Source organism: Enoplosus armatus, chromosome 11 (assembly GCF_043641665.1).
Source record: "Enoplosus armatus isolate fEnoArm2 chromosome 11, fEnoArm2.hap1, whole genome shotgun sequence".
NCBI classification, from domain to species: Eukaryota; Metazoa; Chordata; class Actinopteri; order Centrarchiformes; family Enoplosidae; genus Enoplosus; species Enoplosus armatus.
Window position 1 is genome coordinate 14,153,566 of NC_092190.1, and position 19,169 is coordinate 14,172,734.

The window sequence follows — 19,169 nt, forward strand, 5'->3', positions numbered from 1 at the left end:
TTGTGTAACTGGTGCTGTGGAGAAAACCTTTCCATGTTTCCCGTCCATCATGGCTTCGAATTCTTGTCTAGCTCTACATCCTCATATATGTTCATGTTGTTAGTTGCTAAGGCGAGCGACATACTTCACCATGTAGCTGCTTAGTGTCAGCGTTGGCACGTGAAGGTGTCATGATTACTGGATGATATGTAGCATCAGCTGTGTTGCCTCTTGAAAATAAGCTATGTACAGTAGCCCATTGCTCTCTTGGCAAATATCAGTTCAAGTCTCATTTTTTTCTTTCTGTGAAATGATTAGTTGACTTCAATCATGGAATCGTTTGACTTTGTGTGTTGCAGGATACAGATAGGAGATATTGAAAATGCAGTATTAAAGTGTCTGGCTCTGCCTGTCTGTCCATTGAAAATATTTGTGGTATAACTTTATTTTTTATCTGACGTTGGATCTACGCTGAGCCAAGCTTGTATTTTGTCTATTGTGTCATATCTGCTTCTCCAAGAATCAGACAGGCGGCACAGAGAAAAGCTGATAGCTAAACATATAAAAGACTTATCAGTCATTCCAAAGAGGAGTGATCACCATGTGCAATTTCTGTCTGGTGTCTTTTTTTATATATTGTATATGAAATAGTTATAGATGTTAACAAATGTGGTACGGCTTTCTTAAAATCATCACAAAACCATCCAGTTATTTAGATTCATATTTTTGATTTACGTGAAACAGTTTTGTGTTGTTGCTCAGATTTCATGCCATTGTATCTTTTCTCTTGCACTATTTATTCTGTATAGAAATAGATGATATCAGTGGGTCAATAAACTATTTTTTTCATGGAGTAAAGCTGTTTTCATGTCTTTTTTTTAGTATCAAATGTCTCACTTGATGATTTGAAAGCACTGATTGTGCAGAGCTGTGCACATTGCTGCACGTAGGACAGAATTTCCCTAAGCAATTTTTCTGAAGCAGGTCATTTTCATTTCCCCCATCACACTTTACCTTAACTGACATGACTCATCTCTGCTCTCTGGTCTGCTGGTCGGATGTGGCTGTTAGACAGAGGAAAACATTGAGGCAATCAGCACTATGCAGATGAGTCAACGCCTTAAAGATTGTGCTGCGAGTTGCTTTTAACGGATTTTAGAGTCTGCCACCTCAGACAAGGGAGATCACACAGTTTTACTTACATGAGGTTTATGGGGCACATTTGAAAACTTCCCCATAGTCAAAACACTGAGCAAAGCATCCAGTTGACAAAAATGTGACAAAATGATGTTAATTTTAGCTTTTTAGCTGTTTTAACTACTTACAAGATGGCCTTTAAACAACACTCACATGCCCATATGTAAATTGAAACAGTTATCAAACAGCTTATTAAAGAAACAATGTTCAACATGGAATTTCTACTAAAATATACTGTAACATTGCCACTTGATTTGATTAACAAAGACTACTGTAGCCTCATATTCGCTTCAGCTGAGCTTTAGAATGCATTTTAACACAAAACACACAGCCAGTATGGACAGGAGGACCAATGACTGTTTCAATGTACATATGGACATGTGAGTATTGTTTTGAGATAAACAAGTGTGAACCTATCCTTTAAAGCTCAAGCAGAGATGCACATTTCTCACTTCACAGAATCACTGATGATAGCATCCAATGCTTTTCTGTTGTCTTCCTCACTTGTGTCAAGCAGCAGGGGAGTGCAGGCTATCAATGAAGACAACAACATGTATTATTTCTCTGTACTTAAAGTAGTAAATATGTGGATGGGAATGTGCAATGTCCTGGTGAAATGGGACATCTGTGTTCCAGACAGTCCCGTGGTCGGTTGGCCAACGGCTGAGCTGAGGGTTAGTGGGGCAGAGGGGATTGCTGTGAGGCAATCTGCTCGTTAAGTGCGGGTATTTCAATCCGGTTCATACACAGAGTATCTGGCTCAAAGTGAACTGTCTCTGATTTTCTGGTTTTGTGCATGGTGAAAGATGATATTCTTTTCCTGCAGAGAAACAAACAGTGTGCCTTTTGAATGCATGGGTGTGGTAGTGGGAGAAGGTTTGTGCTCTGTGGTTCAGTTTTCTTTAACCCATCAGCCATTGTCTCCCTGACTGCCGGCCTGTGCGTGTGATTTCCCTTTTGAACCGACCATGTCTGATGCCTTCGGCCCAATGACCCATGCTGTCTGTTTGGGGAGCGTGACACTGGCCCCAAGCTAAATCAGCCTTTTGTCTGTCCTCATGAGACAAGTCTCCCTGCTTGGCAGAACACAGGACTCAGGCTTAGACTGAGGCTTAGCCCATTGAGAAACTGAGAGTGAGAGAGGCTGGCAGCAGGTGCTGGTGGAGGCGTGAGGTGGCAGTTTCTCATGCATTGCTGGTTTCTGACAGACCATAAATCGAATTGCTAAGACAGCAAAAAAGGAAAGGGACTGTTTGAAGGGGCAAAATAAGAAAAAGGCTTAAGCATCCTCCTTCCTTTGCTTTTCAGAACATCAGATCAGCCCTTCTCAGGAAAGAGAAAGAAGAAGAAAAAAAAAAAAAGTTATATGAGGTGAACAGGAAAGTGGTATGTAAGGTTGTGATCTGAGCAGATGCAGGTCCACCACAGCCGTCACATGATGTGGATTTCCGCTTTGACACATTCTGCACAGCGGGGCAGGGCCACACAATCACTGAAGAGCTGCTGCAGCAGGACATGGTGGTGCTTTGAGGACCACTCTTCCATGCAGTCCACCATGAATTTCAATGGACTTCAACGCCAGAGCAGCCAAGAGAATTACATTCTGGATAATACTCTGAGGAAGAAAAGTTCCCTGTGGTACAGGCGTTCACTGAGGGGAAACAATGATCGACACCGGCAGAACACAGGCTCTCTGCCCAGAGTGCGCAAGGTGAGACAATAAATCAAGTGCAATATATAGCTGGAATATATGGTGTAAACACTTCTGCTATTTCAATCAAATATCATGAAACGGTGACATAAAAAATAGATTAGAGCTGAGATTTCTCTGATACAGAATTATTTTATAATAAGAAGCAGTTCACTGATTTACCACAAACTGTGTAACAAAAACACAGCAGCTCCCTGCAACTGGCCAAAAGCCTTTTCACAATTTTAATCTTTTGAGTTATGCAACACTATAGGATCAACGTGTTCTCACATTGAACAACTTCTCTAGCTTCCTGATAGATTTAAAACTTAAATCTGTTGTATTGCTTTAAAGAGGAACTCATTTCTCTTTTGCAGCCCACAATAACCCACTCCAACTCACTGGTTGATTACTCTGACCCACAAAGGTAAATATATCAAAGCTGATGTACAATTTATCATACAGCAGAGGGTTTCACATGTGAAATACTATATATTGCATTTTTTTGTCTTTGTAATAGATCTTTTTAGTTCCTAAAATATTAATTTTCTTTTTATTTAATCTCTTTTGTACAGGACCACAATTGTGCTGGAAAAGCAAGACAATGAAACATTTGGTTTTGAAATTCAGGTAAGTGTTATCACATTTTATAATCATTAAGATGAAGTACATATGCATTGTTGTCATGCTTTTTAATATCTAATTCAAGAGTAATTTTTATGTCCACTCCATGTTTAATAAGATTTTGTTTTGTGGAAAAGTATTGTTTTTGGCAGCTTTTGTGACAAAGTTGTCTGTTGTTGCAGACCTATGGCCTGCAGCTGAAGGACAGCTCTGCAGTGGAGATGTGCACGTTTGTGCGCAAGGTGCAGGAGGATAGCGCTGCTGAGAGCGCTGGCCTGACCGCAGGTGAACCACCCACGTCTTCTTTACAGGCCTTACACAGGCTTTCATAACCGTCAGACCTTATTGTACCTGCCTGGTGTACAAAGAGTGACATATTTATCACTTGCCACACATGCTACATGCACGCTACATTCCACCCCACCCATCCCCACACGCACACACACACACATACTGATGCACAAATGTGTTGCAAAGCCATGTTGTCTTCTCGTAAGTGATTAGTTCCTTTTTTTTGCATCCTCATTTATTGTAGGAGATATTATCGTCACTATCAACGGGGCCAGCATTGAAGGATCATCTCATCAGCACATACTTGATTTGATAAGAGAATCAACCAACGGTCTAAAGTGAGTGACAATAAAGTGAAATAAAAACTTCACACTGGCACAACAAAGCACAACAGAGGATGAATGCATTGCACAGAAATATAACAATAATAATGACGCGTTATTATGTGGTTCCAGGATGGAGACTGTGTGTGGGAATGTAGTGAAGCAGATAGAGCTGGAGAAGAAGATGAACCTGCTGAAGGTGTGTCTCTTCGACCCTGCCCATGTTTGTTGTTACTATAGCTCTGTGTGTCGTATTAAGTAACCTACAAACGAGTGTCACTGAACCACACAAACCCAGCTGGTTATAATGAACAAGTAAAACTGTCACACTGTAGTTAATTACAGGCTGACCTGCTAATACACCACTGTGTGAAACAGGCTACATTTCACAACTAAACCCACACTGCAGAAGAACTGTGTGCTCTCATACTGAGACATGTATTTGCAGATACATGTTCTGAATGTATAAGATAAAAGAATTTCACTGGAAATAAAACTATGATGTTTTTTGTTTACCCATACAGCAATCATTACGAGAGAAATTGGTGGAGCTGCAAGCGCTTTCATTACAGGAAAAACGCCTGACGCGAGGTGAGAGAGTTTAACAGCTGTCAGACCACAACACTTCCTTTCTCACAGCCATTGTAAAGGGACGCTGTTTCTGATGTGAATTGAAGTGTAAACTCCGATAAATTAGATGGAGGAGTTCCCCAGAGAGATGAACACTGAAGCTGCTGACGAACTTCCTGTTGCAAACTTACTTACAGAGACTTTGTTGTGTTTTCAGGTAACTTGAACAACAGCAGCCTCCACCTCTCAGTGGACTGTTCAGCGATTCTGAGTTCCCCAGCAGGCCGCTGTGGCCGGCGTTTCTCTAGTGACAGCAGCTACAGGAGCGTAATGACAGATGACAGTGACCAGGCCAGTGTGTTTGGGGACCTGAACTCTCCCAGCCCCTGCAGTTCAGCCAGCACCACAGACAATAGCTGCTTCTTCTCCAGAGATTTTTTCTCACAGGACAGCTCCAGCAGGCTTTCATCGAGCTCCAGCCATCCTCACCAATCCCTCGGCCGCTCCAGCAGCTCCAGTTTGGCCGGCAGCAGCAGCTCCCTCTCTCCTTCCTGGGAGGAAACAAGGATCTCCTCCTTGTTTGGTACCCTGCCCCGCAAAAGCAGGAGAGCCAGTGTTCGCAAACACATCTTCAAGTTAATTCCTGGACTCCAGCGATCAGTTGAAGAGGAGGAGACGGGAACAAACACTTAGCGACATGTTGTCCACATGCTCCTTGGTCTACTTGATACTGAGGGTTTCACCTGTTGCTAAAGAGGCTGCAGAAAGAAACAGACACTGTGATGAAGTGTTTCCCCACACTTAAAATGCTGGGTTAACCCTTTAAAAAATGATAATGACTGTTTGCTTTTATGGGAACACAGAGGTTATCTCTGTTGTGGCACTTGGCATTTGTCAATGTCAAAGTTTGCCCAAGAGGGTCCTGAGCCTTTAAGGTGAGCATGGCTCACTGCTTGGCTGAGACTTGAGGTGGCACAAAAGCATTATGAAAATGTAAAATGTTCTCTCTTTGAGCAAGTGTTTGAATGAATGTATGCATACAAGAAATGCAATGTATGATAGAGGAAATTATCCTACTAGCTTGAACGAAGAACTGAAATGTATTTTTCCTGTGTCATAAACACAGAGTGATCAGCATTTATCATATCAGTCTGAACTGCAGCAGCTGTCCTCATGTAGCACTTTGAATTTTAAAATGAGACTATTGTGACATAAATTATGAGAATCATGAGAACCGTTCATCAGATAAACATTTAAACAGTACTTGTGTCACGTTCAGGTGTTGAAAACCAAAAACCAAAGCTCTACTCTGTATAGATGGCTGTTCAGCTCAAAACAGGATGTGGGTACGAGAGGTACTACATACAACTATTTTCATTTCCATATATATTTTCAGGCTGTATACAACTTGCTTTCACTGTTCGTTCACAAACACTGAAACTGTTTCTTGTAAATTCTGAATGTACAGAAATGTGTGTGTTTCACTTTCAGTGGCAAGAAAATACAACTTTTTAGACAACGTGATGTGTCAATGCTTTATTTTTTGGTATCAAATCAAGATTATATGTATGCAAAAGACCAATAAACCTGTGAAGTCTTACAAACCCACCAGTGTTTTCTTCCAGATACCAGATAATAATGCACACTCATTCTAAAGTTATACAATTTCAACAGGAAACGTGATCTAATACTGAGGGAGCTACACTGGCATTTTCTGTTGATGATGCCGGTATTACACATAATTTACTCATGAGCAGAAACAAACATTATTTTGAGGAATCCACAATAGTTTGCAAAAATGAAGCTATATTACTTGAGAATAGAAAACCCCACACGTTTCCTGTAATAAGTCTCACTTCTTTGGTTTCCTGCTGCTGCAGCTAAAAAGAGAGAGAGAGCGCGCTATACTGGGGCGTTATCACATTATCACGTTACAGAATTAAAGCGTGTTTTCCTGTACTTGACGATAACTATTCACAAAAACGATGACGCACTTTAAACAGCAAAATCATCATATCAGAAATCACCTCACAGTCCTGCATTATTACCAGCAAAGGGTACTTAAATTACCAAAAGTAAAAGTAGCAGTTCTGCAGTACAATGTCCCCTGACTGATCTATTATTATACATGACATTATTAGATATTCACTACTGCATCAATGTGTAAGCAGCCTTTTACTAGTGTAGCTGGTTGAGATGCAGCTACTTTTAACTACTTTATACACAGTTAGTTCCAACCAAGTTTTACCTCTTTGTACTTCAAACAGTTATTTAAATGAAACCATGGGAGAAGTTCAGAGGGGAAATGTCTCCTTGTTGGAACTGCTGACAAACTCATAGAGATCTGAAACATGACAATCTATGTGTTGTATCTTGTTGGTTTCATCATATGTTTTTAATGTAAAATCTTAAGCTAAAAAGTAACTATAGCTGTCAGATGAATGTAGTGGAGTAAACAGCACAATATTTCTCTCTGAAATGTAGTAGAGTAGAAGTATAAAGTAGCATGACATTGACAAGTACCTCAAAATTGCACTTAAGTACAGTACTTAGTTACTTTGCACCATTGCGTGCTGAGAACCTCAGTGCTGATGTTGTGTGTTAAACATAACATACAAAATATTCTAGCAGCATTCCAGGCGCCTTACTTAAGATGTAAAGGTCTTTATATCAACACCAAGACATAACGTGGCTTAGCTTCAGCACGTGCACAAATGTGACTGGTTCAGGCGGTGAAGTACTGTAAAGGAAACTTATAGGGGAATGTTAATCCAGACTGAAACGCTACAGAATGAAGGTGGTCACCCAGCAGAGATTATTAAAGAATGTGGACAATCACTTCGTATGCAGATGCCAGAATCACAAAGAGTCTTTGTTGGGGCTACAACAAAACCCCCGTTCTTCGTTGATTTGACGCGTACACAGAATGACATGGTACTCGCACTGGAGAGCTTGACCTTGCACCGCTGACTGAAATGTAGGATGGATTCTTTCTGTATTCTTTGACAATGCCGGATAAGAACAAGTATTTTGGTAACGCTGGAGTGGACGATGTGACAATGTCTGAGGTCGCTTAAATTCAACAAATAATCTGCAAAAAACAGCAAAGAGCATTGGAGCTTGACTGTTTTCAGTATCTCAGGGGAAAGAAAAGCAGACAGATGGAGATGGAGACGGGCACAATTCCTCCAAAGGCCCCGAGGCTCGCAATAGGAGAAGATGAACTGGCATCCCAGGTGCTGGAGATCATTGGCGGGATCACTCTTGAGGCCCTCCAGACCCTGGAGGACCCTGAAGAAAGAGATGTGTGGTCACTGGAGGAGGGCGATGACTCTGTGTTCTACAGTGATGAGGAGGACGAAGCTCATCAGGACATAAAAGCAAACACATCTTGTGACTCTGGTGCCAACGAGAGAGAGCGTCTCGTCAACAGCGTGTCAGCTGACGAACCAATCCCACAGAGGGAGGATGATCCAGGAGAGGAATCCATCACTGACAAAGAAAATTCAGAGATGGAGAAGAACGTGATTCAGCAGATCATTCTGACTGAACAAGAAGAGGAACACCAAGAGCTGCAGACACCAGAAACTGAACCCATGGATCAGGCAGACCCTGCAGGTCCAGGAGCACAGTCTACTCTAACTCCAGAGAAGTCAGTGAGCACCTGTGGAGAATCTCTAAAACCAAACTGCACAATTGCAGACATGCAAACACAACCTAAGCAAAATATATCTGCAGAAAAAGGTAAGAGGAATTGAGTATTATTGTCTTTGAGAGGGAGGTTTCTGTTTACAGAATGCAAAACAGACCTTCCTTTTCTTTTCAGCGAGTCTACCAGTTGAGGAGGAAGAAGAGGGGCTAGACGCACAGACACTAAACCATGCACCCTTTGATGTAACTAATGAGGAGAGTTACACAAGGCAGCAGATGTCTAGCGCCGAGCTCCAGATACAAGGTGACAGGCAGCTTCAGGTGGACCAGGAGCCAGAGCAGGACCACAACTTCTTCGTTCCTGTAGGGTGTCATCAAAACCCTGGTCCAGGCCACTCCACTCTGCCTCTGCTGAAGAAGTCCGGCCAGCAAGAATCCTACAACCACCTCGCTTCCTCCAAATACAGCACCGTGTCCTACCGCAAGATCCGCAGAGGCAACACCCGAGAGAAGATAGAGGAGTTTGAGTACATGATAATGAATTTGTAGAGAAGATGGAAAAAAAAAAAAAAAAGGACTGCGGGACATGATCCATAACAAGAAAACAAGCATAAAAGGAGACTGATTGTACATCTATGCCATATGGTACACAGTTTACATATTTATTTGCTCTAAAATCTACTACTACTAGGTAGAAATGAAAATCTCTCATGTAACTTTCAAATCTTACAAGGTTTCTAAATGAAGAGTATTATTTATGTATGTATGTATGTATGCCGTGATGTATCTGGAGACTGGAGAGCAATGCCCAACAATGATCTCATATCTAAGAGGTACTTTGTGTGTTTCATTTGATGGCTTTAGGATGAAAACATCTTGTTAAGCGAGGCAGGTATTTGAACAGCAGATTAAATAAATAAGAAGCTCAGGGCTTTATAATCCTACTAGCTATAATAAATAAGATGTTGTTTGGTATTAGAGCTTCAGTATCTTAACCTCTAGAGTGAATAGCAAAACTATTAGGCTAAGTACTTTGGAGTGATTAACCGAACACACATACCTACATGTCCTAATGGCTAGTGGACAAGAAAATAATAATAAAGAGATACATGCTATTAAATCTTTAGCTTCATCATTTTATTTTCACTTTGTTACAAAAATGCATTTCCATCAATATGTGGTTAAAGAGTTTGACAACAGGTCACAAATCATGAAATCACATCACAGGTTTATTAAGTGTTTTGAACCAACACTTCCCTCTAGTGACAGGAAGAAATTCATACAAAAAAGGGACAGTTTTCACAACAAAACCTACACCTAAATAACACAGCCGTTTCACCCACGTGCCTCATCAAACATAAAGTACGAGATATCTAGAAAAGAAGACGTCTCACCGAAAATATGTGATATGTTTCATACGAATGAAGAAATTACATGCAATTAAACTCATTATTGAGTCCCAGCAGAGCAAACACAAAAAGGAAAATCACTTTTTACATCTCATTTCAGTGAGGCACTGTTTATCTTTGGTAGTGAAATGATAAGTTTTGCTCAAGAACTTATCAGATGGAGTGTTCCTCCACAGACATTCACCTGAAGGCCTTTAGTCTTTTTCTTCCAAACGCCAGTGTAAAGGATCTTTTCTAAAATTAGTAAACTCTGGTCCAAATCTTCATAAAAAAGAAAGAAGATGCTCTCTTTCCTCAGGCACTCGTGTTTAAACTCATGGTCAGTCCATGCTGATATAATAAAAAGGTTATTAGAAACATTGCACATCCCCACACCCTCCGCTTTATTACACATATCACTGCCACCAAAGCGTTTCCCGTCTCCTCTGGACAGTCGAGTGTAGAGGCTGGACCACAGACCGTACAGTAGTGTGAGGCCACTGACGCTCTCTTGTAGTGCATGTTTGACACCTGAAGCTCAGTTCAGTCTCATCACTAAGCGTGGTAGTGAGTGAACTGCCACTTCTGGAAGGTGTTTCTGGGCTCACATGGGTTGAGGCGAAGACTGTCACCCTGAGGCCCCGCCTCCAGGCACATGTGGTGGGAAACAAACTCCGCTATGAGGTGCTCTGCCTTCACGAAGACAAAACAGGAAACACGATGAACAAACAAAGCTGCAGCCTCTAAACACTCATTTTCAACTTTCTAAAATGACAGAGTTGAGAAAGGACAGAAAACACAAGAGACCCAGAGTCTACCTACCAGAGCGGAGTTGGAGGATTTGTGGAACCAGCGGAGTTCAGGCTTGGTGTTTTCACATACTTGTAAAGCAAAGCCGCTGCCCTTGCCTTGGGGGGCGACACATAGATCCTGCTGGCGAACGTGCCTCATCCAGGTGTAATTAAAGTGCTGACTCTGAATATCAGCGAGAGAGAGAGAGAGAGAGAGACAGAGAGAGAGAGAGACAGACAGACAAGGATGTAATTATACTCCATAAAATGATTTTGAAGGACAGCTCAGTGGGGCTGCACTGAATCCAAAAAGGCCACATTTAGAAAGGCCTGGTCTCGTCTTGGACTCCACCCTTGTTTATCGTGGCTTGGGTCCTGTCTTGGATTCCGACTGATACATTTGTCCTGATCTAGGTCCATTCCAGGATGTTTTTGTTATGCCCCCATAATTACCACAGTCATGAGGCCAATATGTGCATATTTTTTCTCAGAATCACTTTGAGAGAGACAGTCAGATAACCTGTTAGAGAAAATAAGAGACGTACCTGCTTGCTGAGATCACATATCTCAAACAATAGAGAGCCTTTCTGCAGAGAGAGGCATTTTCTTAAGCCGCGATTAAAGACCTACAAGGAAAGATTAGATGATTAAAATCTTACAGAAGTGAAACAACAGCACTGCAAACATTTGTTTACTCAGTTAGAGTTGTGCATGAAAATAGGCCTTGCTGCTGTTCCCATGTCCTTCAATGAATCCTGACAGAAAGCTGGACAACTATTCTTTGTTCCAGAGGAGCACAATCACTGTCTCTGTTTGGTCGATTTTGTTAAGGGGTTCTCAGCAGAGATAACAATAGCTTCATGGAGGGAAAGAACAACAAACTTTCATTTTAAAAGGGATCTTTTAGGGAAACGTATATTGATATACATACCAGGCCCTCAGCTTTGACTAAGGGAGCATCCATATCTGGGTACACGTTCTCCAGGTACCACTTGAAGCTCTTGCATTTGAGCCTCTTCCTCAGCTCAATCTGCTCGGTGAGGTTGCCGATGTTTTTATCCAGCAGGTGGTGGTAGCCGTGGCCGTAAAAAAGGTCCTTGTACTCATCCAGCCAGACCTCTGCCACCCTTGCCAGGTTACGCTCCACTGTCTTCTGCCTGTCCTTGGGGAATTTGTAAGGATTCTGTCCTCGGAAAATGTGTCCCACTCGAGAGCAGGGGATAATCTCGATCTCCCCGCCGCACATCCAGATCTGTTCACATGGCAACGCGTAGGATAAAGAGTCTTGTGAGACAAGTTCCCAAACACTTATGGCCGATATTCATGTCTAAATTACACGAGTGATATACCTTAAATGAAATCTCCATGTTCTCCCCGCCCCACACATCCAGGCCAGGATCATAGGAACCAAGCTCATAGAAGTATTTTTTGTCTATGGAGAAAAGGCCTCCAGCCATAACGGGACATCTGTAAAATAGACAGAATAAATAAAAACAGCAGAAATAATAATAATATAATATAACCATGAAAATGGACTGTTGAGGTACCTGATGGGATCTGAGATGGTCATGTTGTTCGTCTTAATGTACTCCTCTGGTAACGCGCTCCAGCCGAACACCAAAGGCCATTTGAAAATACCTCTTTGGAAGTTGTCAACCAGCATATAACTGAGGAGGAAGGAGCCAGAACAAAAGCTCCAGTGTCAAAATTACATTTCCTAATTTTTTGTCCTATCAAGCATTCAACATTACTGTAGAAAACATGATCACATCATGTGTGGCTTGTCCGTTACTCAGATATGGCAGTCACCTCATGTCCTTATCACTGATGACTTCAATAACCGGACAGGGCACCTTCTTGCGATCCAGGTAGATTCTCTCCAGCAGCGGCTCCAGCCAGCCAACGTTACATTCAACGTGGGAGTCGAGGAAGGTAAGAACCTCACCTACGTTACAGGAAAGCAAACATCCTGCTGCAGTTAAACAAATAGCCACATCTACATTTTAACAGTGCAACCGTTGTAACACACACACACACACACACACACACACACACACACACACACACACACACACACACACACACACACAAAGAGCTCTTTGAAAGGCAGTTGTTTGTTTATGTATGTAAATACTAATACTGCATGATAGTATATGGTAAATATAAAAGAGAGCAGGTGAACCTTTGGGTGGGTTACTCCGGCAAAATAATGTGCAGTGCAACTGCTCTCATGTTTCAGTACTGAATTTGACTATTTATTCAATTTATGAACTTTCCCAATTGGAGTTATTTGCATGCACACATCTAGTGAAATGTGTGCAAATGCAGTTGCACCAGTTCACAAGCAGATAAAAGAGACTGGCTTTCTGTACTTGATTTGTTTGAAATGCAATTGCCTGTGTCAGTTGTGGGTTTTGGAAACAGAGATGACTAAACATGAGACAAACACCCAATCAGTGTTATTCAATAAACCAGAAAGTGTAGATTACATTGTTAATGTGTGCATCTTCCACTTCCTGAGAGAACATGTTGCTCTTTTGTCTGTAATCTAATTAAATAATCTCTCAGCCTTATTTTTTATTACAGTTAATAATTAATAATTTCAGACTTGAAACATTTATAATTTCAGACTTGTAATGTGTTTACATTCTCCTTATCTGATAAGTTAGTTTGGCCAATAAACTGTATGTCTTCTTGAATGTGCTTCTATCCGTGTCATATTGCTTATCATGACACAATGTTTCATACAGTTACAAGCTTGTGCAGCAAGACAACCCACATCTCAAAGGAGTGTTGACATCTTGCACAACTCACACACAATGACAAAACTTAGCTGCAGCTTGAATAATAGGAGTATGTCACATAAATACAGTATCAGTCTTTAAATCTCTCCCCGCAGTGGTTACCTTTGGCTACAGCAGCTCCAGCCAGCCTGGCCCTGATCAGGCCCTGCCGCTCCTTCAGACGAATGATTCGCACTTTGGGAAACTGGGACATGTACACATCCAGCTTCTCCTTCAGATAGTCTGCCGGAACAAAACATTACATATGCTTTTAGAACACAAACAAAAGTGCATATAGCTTGAAAAGATCATCTGCAGCACTTAAAAATGTTAAATTCTAAGTAGAAGCACTGAGGTTAAGCTTACACAAACTACCAGGAACCAAATAATAACAGATGAGGACCTTTTACTCTGATATACTTTATATTGACACATTAAATTACATACTTTATTTGAAATGCTGCTACATAGTACTAAAAAGGTTGAACTATAACCATGTGCTCCAGACTTGATCAGTCCAATAGCTGAGGACTGATTTCTTGCTCAGTACATAATCTCTTTAATCTTTAATAACCACATTTCAGGGATAGTTCTAAAAAATATTTGTTTACATGATGCATTTATGTAACTCAAGATTAAAACATGTCGCACAACTCTTCTCCAACACACCAGAGCCGTGTGATGTGTTAATTAATTTGGTGGACCTCGTGTGTGTGTTATCAAAGTTATCAAACATTAACGCAGTTATGTGAGAAAAAAAAACATTAGATATATTGTAATCAAAAACGTTTTACTCTCAAGTATTGGTATTAGATTTGTCATAAATAACAGTTTCGGCCTGGTAATTAACGCTAATTAAATCCACATAAAAAATGAATATGATAGAAGTATCAACATTTTCATTAAAAAACGTACAGTCCAAGAAATTAATGAACATTTTGGAGAGGCAGCTGCAAGAAATGTCAATATAATCAGAAGAGTGAGGTCTAATTATTAGACAAACTATCATTAATAATACTGCATATAGGAGGTCGCCTACAAAATGTAGGCTATAAATCAACGAATTGTATCACAGAATTGAACTCTGTGAAAAATGCCTGTAAATGTTGTGTCTTTTCTGGCATTCTGTACGTTGCAGAGCAGCCAAAAGGAATAACCTCCCTCTAATAATAATGGCCTAGTGCTGAGTGTTGTCATTAATAGCAGTTATCTGGTGCTTTAGTTGCTGCAGTTGGCCCCCCTGTGAAGACCCATTCAAGGTAACATGCTCTACCCGTGATGCATTCATGACTCTATTACCTCTGGTGCTGAAATCATCCACCAGAATGATCTCTTTGAGGAGGTGGGGTGGAGATCTATTGAGCACGCTGTGCACCGAGCGGAGGAGCGTGGACCACACTTCATCCACGAAACAGAAAATCACACTGGTAGACGGCAAATCATCGTGGACCACATTCTGTGCACACCTGGAAAACACACAGCAGAAACACAGAAGCATTCAGCTGGGCAATCACAGCCTGTTTGAGAGGTAAAATGTGTAGAAGAAGACTCACATCTCAGGCCTGGTGTCTGGGATGGCGCGGTCCGCTGGGATCTGGTCACTCAGGTAGACATTAAAATGCCCTTCATCCCATCTCTTCCTCACCTCTGCATCTTCGTTACTGGCAATGAGTGCTGCCTGGCCAAACTGGCCCACCGCGTTGGCATCTCTGGGAGCGTGAGTGATGTCCAGAGAAAACACTTTGTGGACACCTGGCTTTCTGACAGCAGCGGACTTATGCTTGGAGTCCTCTCCTGCTTGCAGCTTGATTGTAGGTTTCGTGGTTTCCTTCACTGCATTTGGATCACTCTTGACGATAACGTGTTCGTCCTCTGTTTCAATACTTGGCGCCTTTCCTTTTACGTCCTTGTTGGGAGGTTTAGATGTTGTTTTAACAGGGTGCACCTCCTTGGCCTGTGGCTGGCTCTCTTTTGCTCCAGTCTTGATCTTCTCGTTTGTCTTTGAATCAATTTTGTCCAGAGCGTTTTGCACAACATCTCCAGTTTTAATTGGTCCCTTCTTTGAGGTTGGCAGCAGAGCATGTTTGTTTTCCTGAACACCAGGAGGCACTTGGGTGATATTAGACACTACTACAGGTAACATCACTTTCTTAGAGCCATCAATTACTCTACTTTTCTCTAATTTTGTATCATTCAGATCCAAGTTTACTGCTTTTTTCTTTGCAGGAACACCTTGCTTTGATGTGACATTTTGTTCTTTGTGTTCAGAAACAACATATTTAGGGGGGTCCGTCTTGGGAAATTCTCCTTGTTGATGAAAAGAGTTCATCTTTTTATCCCCCAACACTTGGTCCTGTTTCTTGCCTCCCTGCCTGTAAACTTGAGCTAGTTTGACGCTTGAACTGAGTGGTCCCTTCCCAGCATGTGTGACAGTGAAGTCCACCCTCTGAACAGGGTGTTTAAACCCCCTTTTCATCAGCTGTGTCGCCCTGGACTGCTGTTTGAAAATCTCCCTCTCTCTTATCACTTGCTCCTTCAGCAGCTGACTGTTCACATCGTTTATTGATAGACGAAGAGCAGCCATGTCAAACAGCAGCCAAATCACAGAGGCGATGAACACAAACGCGAGTACCCTCCCACTCCCCCTCAAGTATCTCCTAACCTTCATCATTCTCAGGTTTTTGAAACAAGGAAATCCAGGCGAAAATATAGAAAACGTCAAAATATCCTACTGTGTGGGCCACCTTTGAGTTGTAGGCAAAGTTTTATTTTCTTTGGAGAAGTTAGCTGCCTGCGTGGCATGCTAGCGATATTACCCGGAGCAGCAGCGGTAGTCAGTGTTGTCAGTCAGACATACAGCAGGGTCTGACACCCACATCCCAGCACAAAGCTACGACGTAATGTTATTTTTTCCATACCGTATCGCTCCGGTCATCTCCAACTGCCGGGGGACATTATCTTTGTTTCGCGAAATTCGCGAAACTTCTTCGTCACTTAAAGAAAGTTGGCTAAAGTTTCTTCGCTGAATCTCCACGCCACAACTTTGACTGACACACCGTTTCGTATGAGGACGTAGCAACCAACTTCCACCTTGTCAGTAAACTCTGATTGGACAGATTGACAAGGAAAGTCTCGGCCTACACGGAGCTAACAGCAAGCTAGCCGGAGGTAGCTAGAGCGCTACAGGAAGTGTGGCGTTTAACCTTCAAAATAAAGCAGATGGTAGATGGAATTACTAATTGATGAATTATTTCCACGCATATAACGCGAGGACCTCGTGGTAAATCACTGCAAATCACTGAAAAATCAGTCACACCACGAGGTCCATTAAGTAGCTGATCTGAAGCCTTTGATCATAAATAGAACAGCTACTTAATGCATGTTGTGACCTTGATTTCTCAGCTGCTTTCTCTGGCTATCTACAAAGTAATTTATCCCACTCAAGGTCCACTCACTCACTTGTTCTAGAGCTTTTGACTAAATCACATGGTCCTCATGAAGAGTGCTGACACGTCCTAACTGTAGCTAAGAATCATCGACAGTTTGACCACATTTCCATGGCAACGGAACTAATCTGCCGATGAGGGCCGTGTGATGTGCTCAAAAGCTCAAGAAAAAGCAACTTTGTGGACCTTAAGTTGGTATTGTTTTTTTTTCCAACTGCTGTGTTCAAGAGTAAAGTGTCAGCCTCAGTTATTGAAACAAATTATGTTTAGTGACAACTTTACTTTGTAGGTCTTAACCGGAAGCCATTTCTTAAGTTTTACAGCTTCACGTTTACGTTGGTGAAAAGTGTACCAGCCACTTGTCTCGGCGTCAAACTGGAGGCTACATGTCAAACTGGAGGTGCAGTCCGACAGTAACTCATATGGGTTGAGCATAAAGTGTCTTTTGTCTGTTGACGTTTTACGTACTCAAGCTAAACCTGCACGACCGACTCTGCACGCACACACCTTAAAATGCGGTATAACTTGATTTATCGTTGTGATAAATCTGGAGTGCACGTGTGCTGTTGTCAACGTATTCGTGTAGGTGAGTTTTTAAATCAAATTGAACCACATATAAACATGTTTAACAGACCAAGGGCTGCCACAATTTAAATGGCTAAATTGTAGCCGCAGGGTTATTTTCATCCATGAATCAATGCTGAATTTTAGATCAAGTGATCAATCAATAGTTTAGAGAATGTCAATAATGTTTGACATCACCACAGTGATGTCTTTCCTCTTATGTTAACTTCCTATATGTTTGACCAACAACTTTATACATTTATGGTGTGAATCTGATGAAAAATGTGAATTTCGGTTTTCCTAACTAGTCATAATTTTAGTTTTTACTATTGTTTTGTTAAATATAACTATCATAAACACTGTTTTGGTGTTTTCTTGATTAATTATTTAGTCTATGTCAAAAAATGGTGAAAAATGTCCAGGTGATAGCAGGTTCCAGTCCAGTTTATATTTGGATAATGGGTTGGACCTTTTAATGATATTAAACAAAGCAAACAAACAAAAGAACCCAGCAAATCTTCATATTTTCTGGTTTGGTGAATCTGACAATGTCCTGAAAAGGACAATAACTCTACACCAAACATCTTTGGTAGCAAAATATGCACACTACCAAACATAGAGGCACAATACATTCCCCAATGAACATTTTAGTGAGATTACCAATATCCTAAAACATCAGTATCTCTCTCTCTCTCTCTCTCTCTCTCTCTCTCTCTCTCTCTCTCTCTCTCTCTCTCTCTCACACACACACACACACACACACACACACACACACACACACACACACACACATGTACAGGCACACATGCACGATTTGTAAAACCCATGTTACTGCAGCTATTAGGCAGTGATTAGTGAAGGTGGTGACAGGTTTTCCTCTTCATCAGCAGGCCTCTCCTGGGAGTCCCATTGGCTCCATCCAGCCTATTAACAGTCCCCAACATGAGGAGGGAGGGGAGTGGTACCTCCCATGGTGGCTGCCCTTAGCCACACTACACACGCTTTCATTAGTGTGTTAGCTAAATGATTGGCCTCAGGATAGCCCCCGAGCCCTGCAATGCATGTGTTAGCTTATATGTTCCATCCACTGGGCAATTTATTCATGTATTCATCCATTTCTGCATTCACACTCATGATGGCATCATTTGGTAAATTTGATTGTATTTTCTCTAAACCGAACGGGCACAGGGTCGGGGAAAAACACTAGCAAGACAGAGGTGAGAGAGCATGTAACGGCGTGTATGACTACACAGAATTTCATTCATAGTGGCATCACCTGAAGTGAAACAATGTGCAAACACACAGGTGTCTGCTCTTACGTATATGTCGATTAATTCATCAGTCTGCGATCAATTTTCATAATTTATTAATTGTTTGAATCATTTTCCAAGCAGGAATGCCAAATATATATTTGTTTGAGTGTGAGCATTTTCTGCTTTTCTCAAGTTGAACATCTTTTGGTTTTGATTTGTTGGTCAGAACAAGACAAGACAAGCAATTTAAAGACCGCAAATTAATTGAAAATGAAAGTAACTGTAAGTTGCAGTTGATTTGATGTAATATCTGTAAATTTGAATGTGTTCAACAGCTTTCAGTGCATTGAGTTGATGTATTTTTACCCATCTAAATGCTGTTCCTCCACCCGAGAGCATGTTCTTGGTATTTTTTATAGCAGCAGTGCCAACTGAAAACCACTTGAAAATCACGCAAAAGTTCTTCACTGATAAAGATCAACCACACCATATTGATCTACGGGCTGTTATTATATCACTCTAGAGTCACAAACGCCTCCGTGACATCTTTTGAGCTAATCAGTCTCACTAACTTTGATTGTGCCTGTTGACCTCAGTATGATAAGAGGGAGTAATTGGG

The 19,169-nt window shown here is 41.4% G+C and overlaps 3 protein-coding genes across 3 annotated transcripts; 2 read left to right on the forward strand and 1 right to left on the reverse strand.

The window, feature by feature from the left end:
- The first annotated feature begins 2,587 nt into the window (after positions 1 to 2,587).
- Positions 2,588 to 6,278, forward strand: cytip (cytohesin 1 interacting protein). Its single transcript, XM_070914873.1, has 8 exons — positions 2,588 to 2,887; positions 3,244 to 3,293; positions 3,442 to 3,496; positions 3,673 to 3,775; positions 4,026 to 4,119; positions 4,237 to 4,303; positions 4,629 to 4,695; positions 4,892 to 6,278. Exons 1-8 carry the CDS (start codon positions 2,588 to 2,590, stop codon positions 5,365 to 5,367), a joined length of 1,212 nt encoding a protein of 403 aa, XP_070770974.1. The 3' UTR covers positions 5,368 to 6,278.
- A 1,557-nt stretch (positions 6,279 to 7,835) lies between these two features.
- LOC139291947 (ermin-like) lies at positions 7,836 to 8,874 on the forward strand. Its single transcript, XM_070914024.1, has 2 exons — positions 7,836 to 8,418; positions 8,501 to 8,874. Exons 1-2 carry the CDS (start codon positions 7,836 to 7,838, stop codon positions 8,872 to 8,874), a joined length of 957 nt encoding a protein of 318 aa, XP_070770125.1.
- Positions 8,875 to 9,445: 571 nt separating this feature from the next.
- LOC139292348 (polypeptide N-acetylgalactosaminyltransferase 5) lies at positions 9,446 to 15,958 on the reverse strand. The gene is made up of 10 exons (XM_070914667.1): positions 14,841 to 15,958; positions 14,587 to 14,753; positions 13,411 to 13,530; positions 12,314 to 12,449; positions 12,052 to 12,171; positions 11,854 to 11,971; positions 11,436 to 11,756; positions 11,050 to 11,130; positions 10,536 to 10,688; positions 9,446 to 10,406 (listed from the first exon to the last, which is right to left on the reverse strand). Exons 1-10 carry the CDS (start codon positions 15,956 to 15,958, stop codon positions 10,269 to 10,271), a joined length of 2,472 nt encoding a protein of 823 aa, XP_070770768.1. The 3' UTR covers positions 9,446 to 10,268.
- Between the last annotated feature and the right edge of the window lie 3,211 nt (positions 15,959 to 19,169).

What these genes read in the sequence shown, in the direction of transcription:
- cytip (XM_070914873.1), top strand. Translation starts at nt 2,588, where the DNA reads ATGCAGGTCCACCACAGCCGTCACATGATGTGGATTTCCGCTTTGACA. An exon ending in GATTACTCTGACCCACAAAG is followed by an intron (nt 3,294 to 3,441) that starts GTAAATATATCA and finishes TCTTTTGTACAG; the next exon opens with GACCACAATTGTGCTGGAAA. An exon ending in GAGCGCTGGCCTGACCGCAG is followed by an intron (nt 3,776 to 4,025) that starts GTGAACCACCCA and finishes CATTTATTGTAG; the next exon opens with GAGATATTATCGTCACTATC.
- LOC139291947 (XM_070914024.1), top strand. Translation starts at nt 7,836, where the DNA reads ATGGAGATGGAGACGGGCACAATTCCTCCAAAGGCCCCGAGGCTCGCA. An exon ending in AAATATATCTGCAGAAAAAG is followed by an intron (nt 8,419 to 8,500) that starts GTAAGAGGAATT and finishes TTTTCTTTTCAG; the next exon opens with CGAGTCTACCAGTTGAGGAG.
- LOC139292348 (XM_070914667.1), bottom strand. Translation starts at nt 15,958, where the DNA reads ATGATGAAGGTTAGGAGATACTTGAGGGGGAGTGGGAGGGTACTCGCG. An exon ending in ATCAGTGATAAGGACATGAG is followed by an intron (nt 12,172 to 12,313) that starts GTGACTGCCATA and finishes CTTCCTCCTCAG; the next exon opens with TTATATGCTGGTTGACAACT. An exon ending in TAGTCAAAGCTGAGGGCCTG is followed by an intron (nt 11,131 to 11,435) that starts GTATGTATATCA and finishes CTTTCCTTGTAG; the next exon opens with GTCTTTAATCGCGGCTTAAG.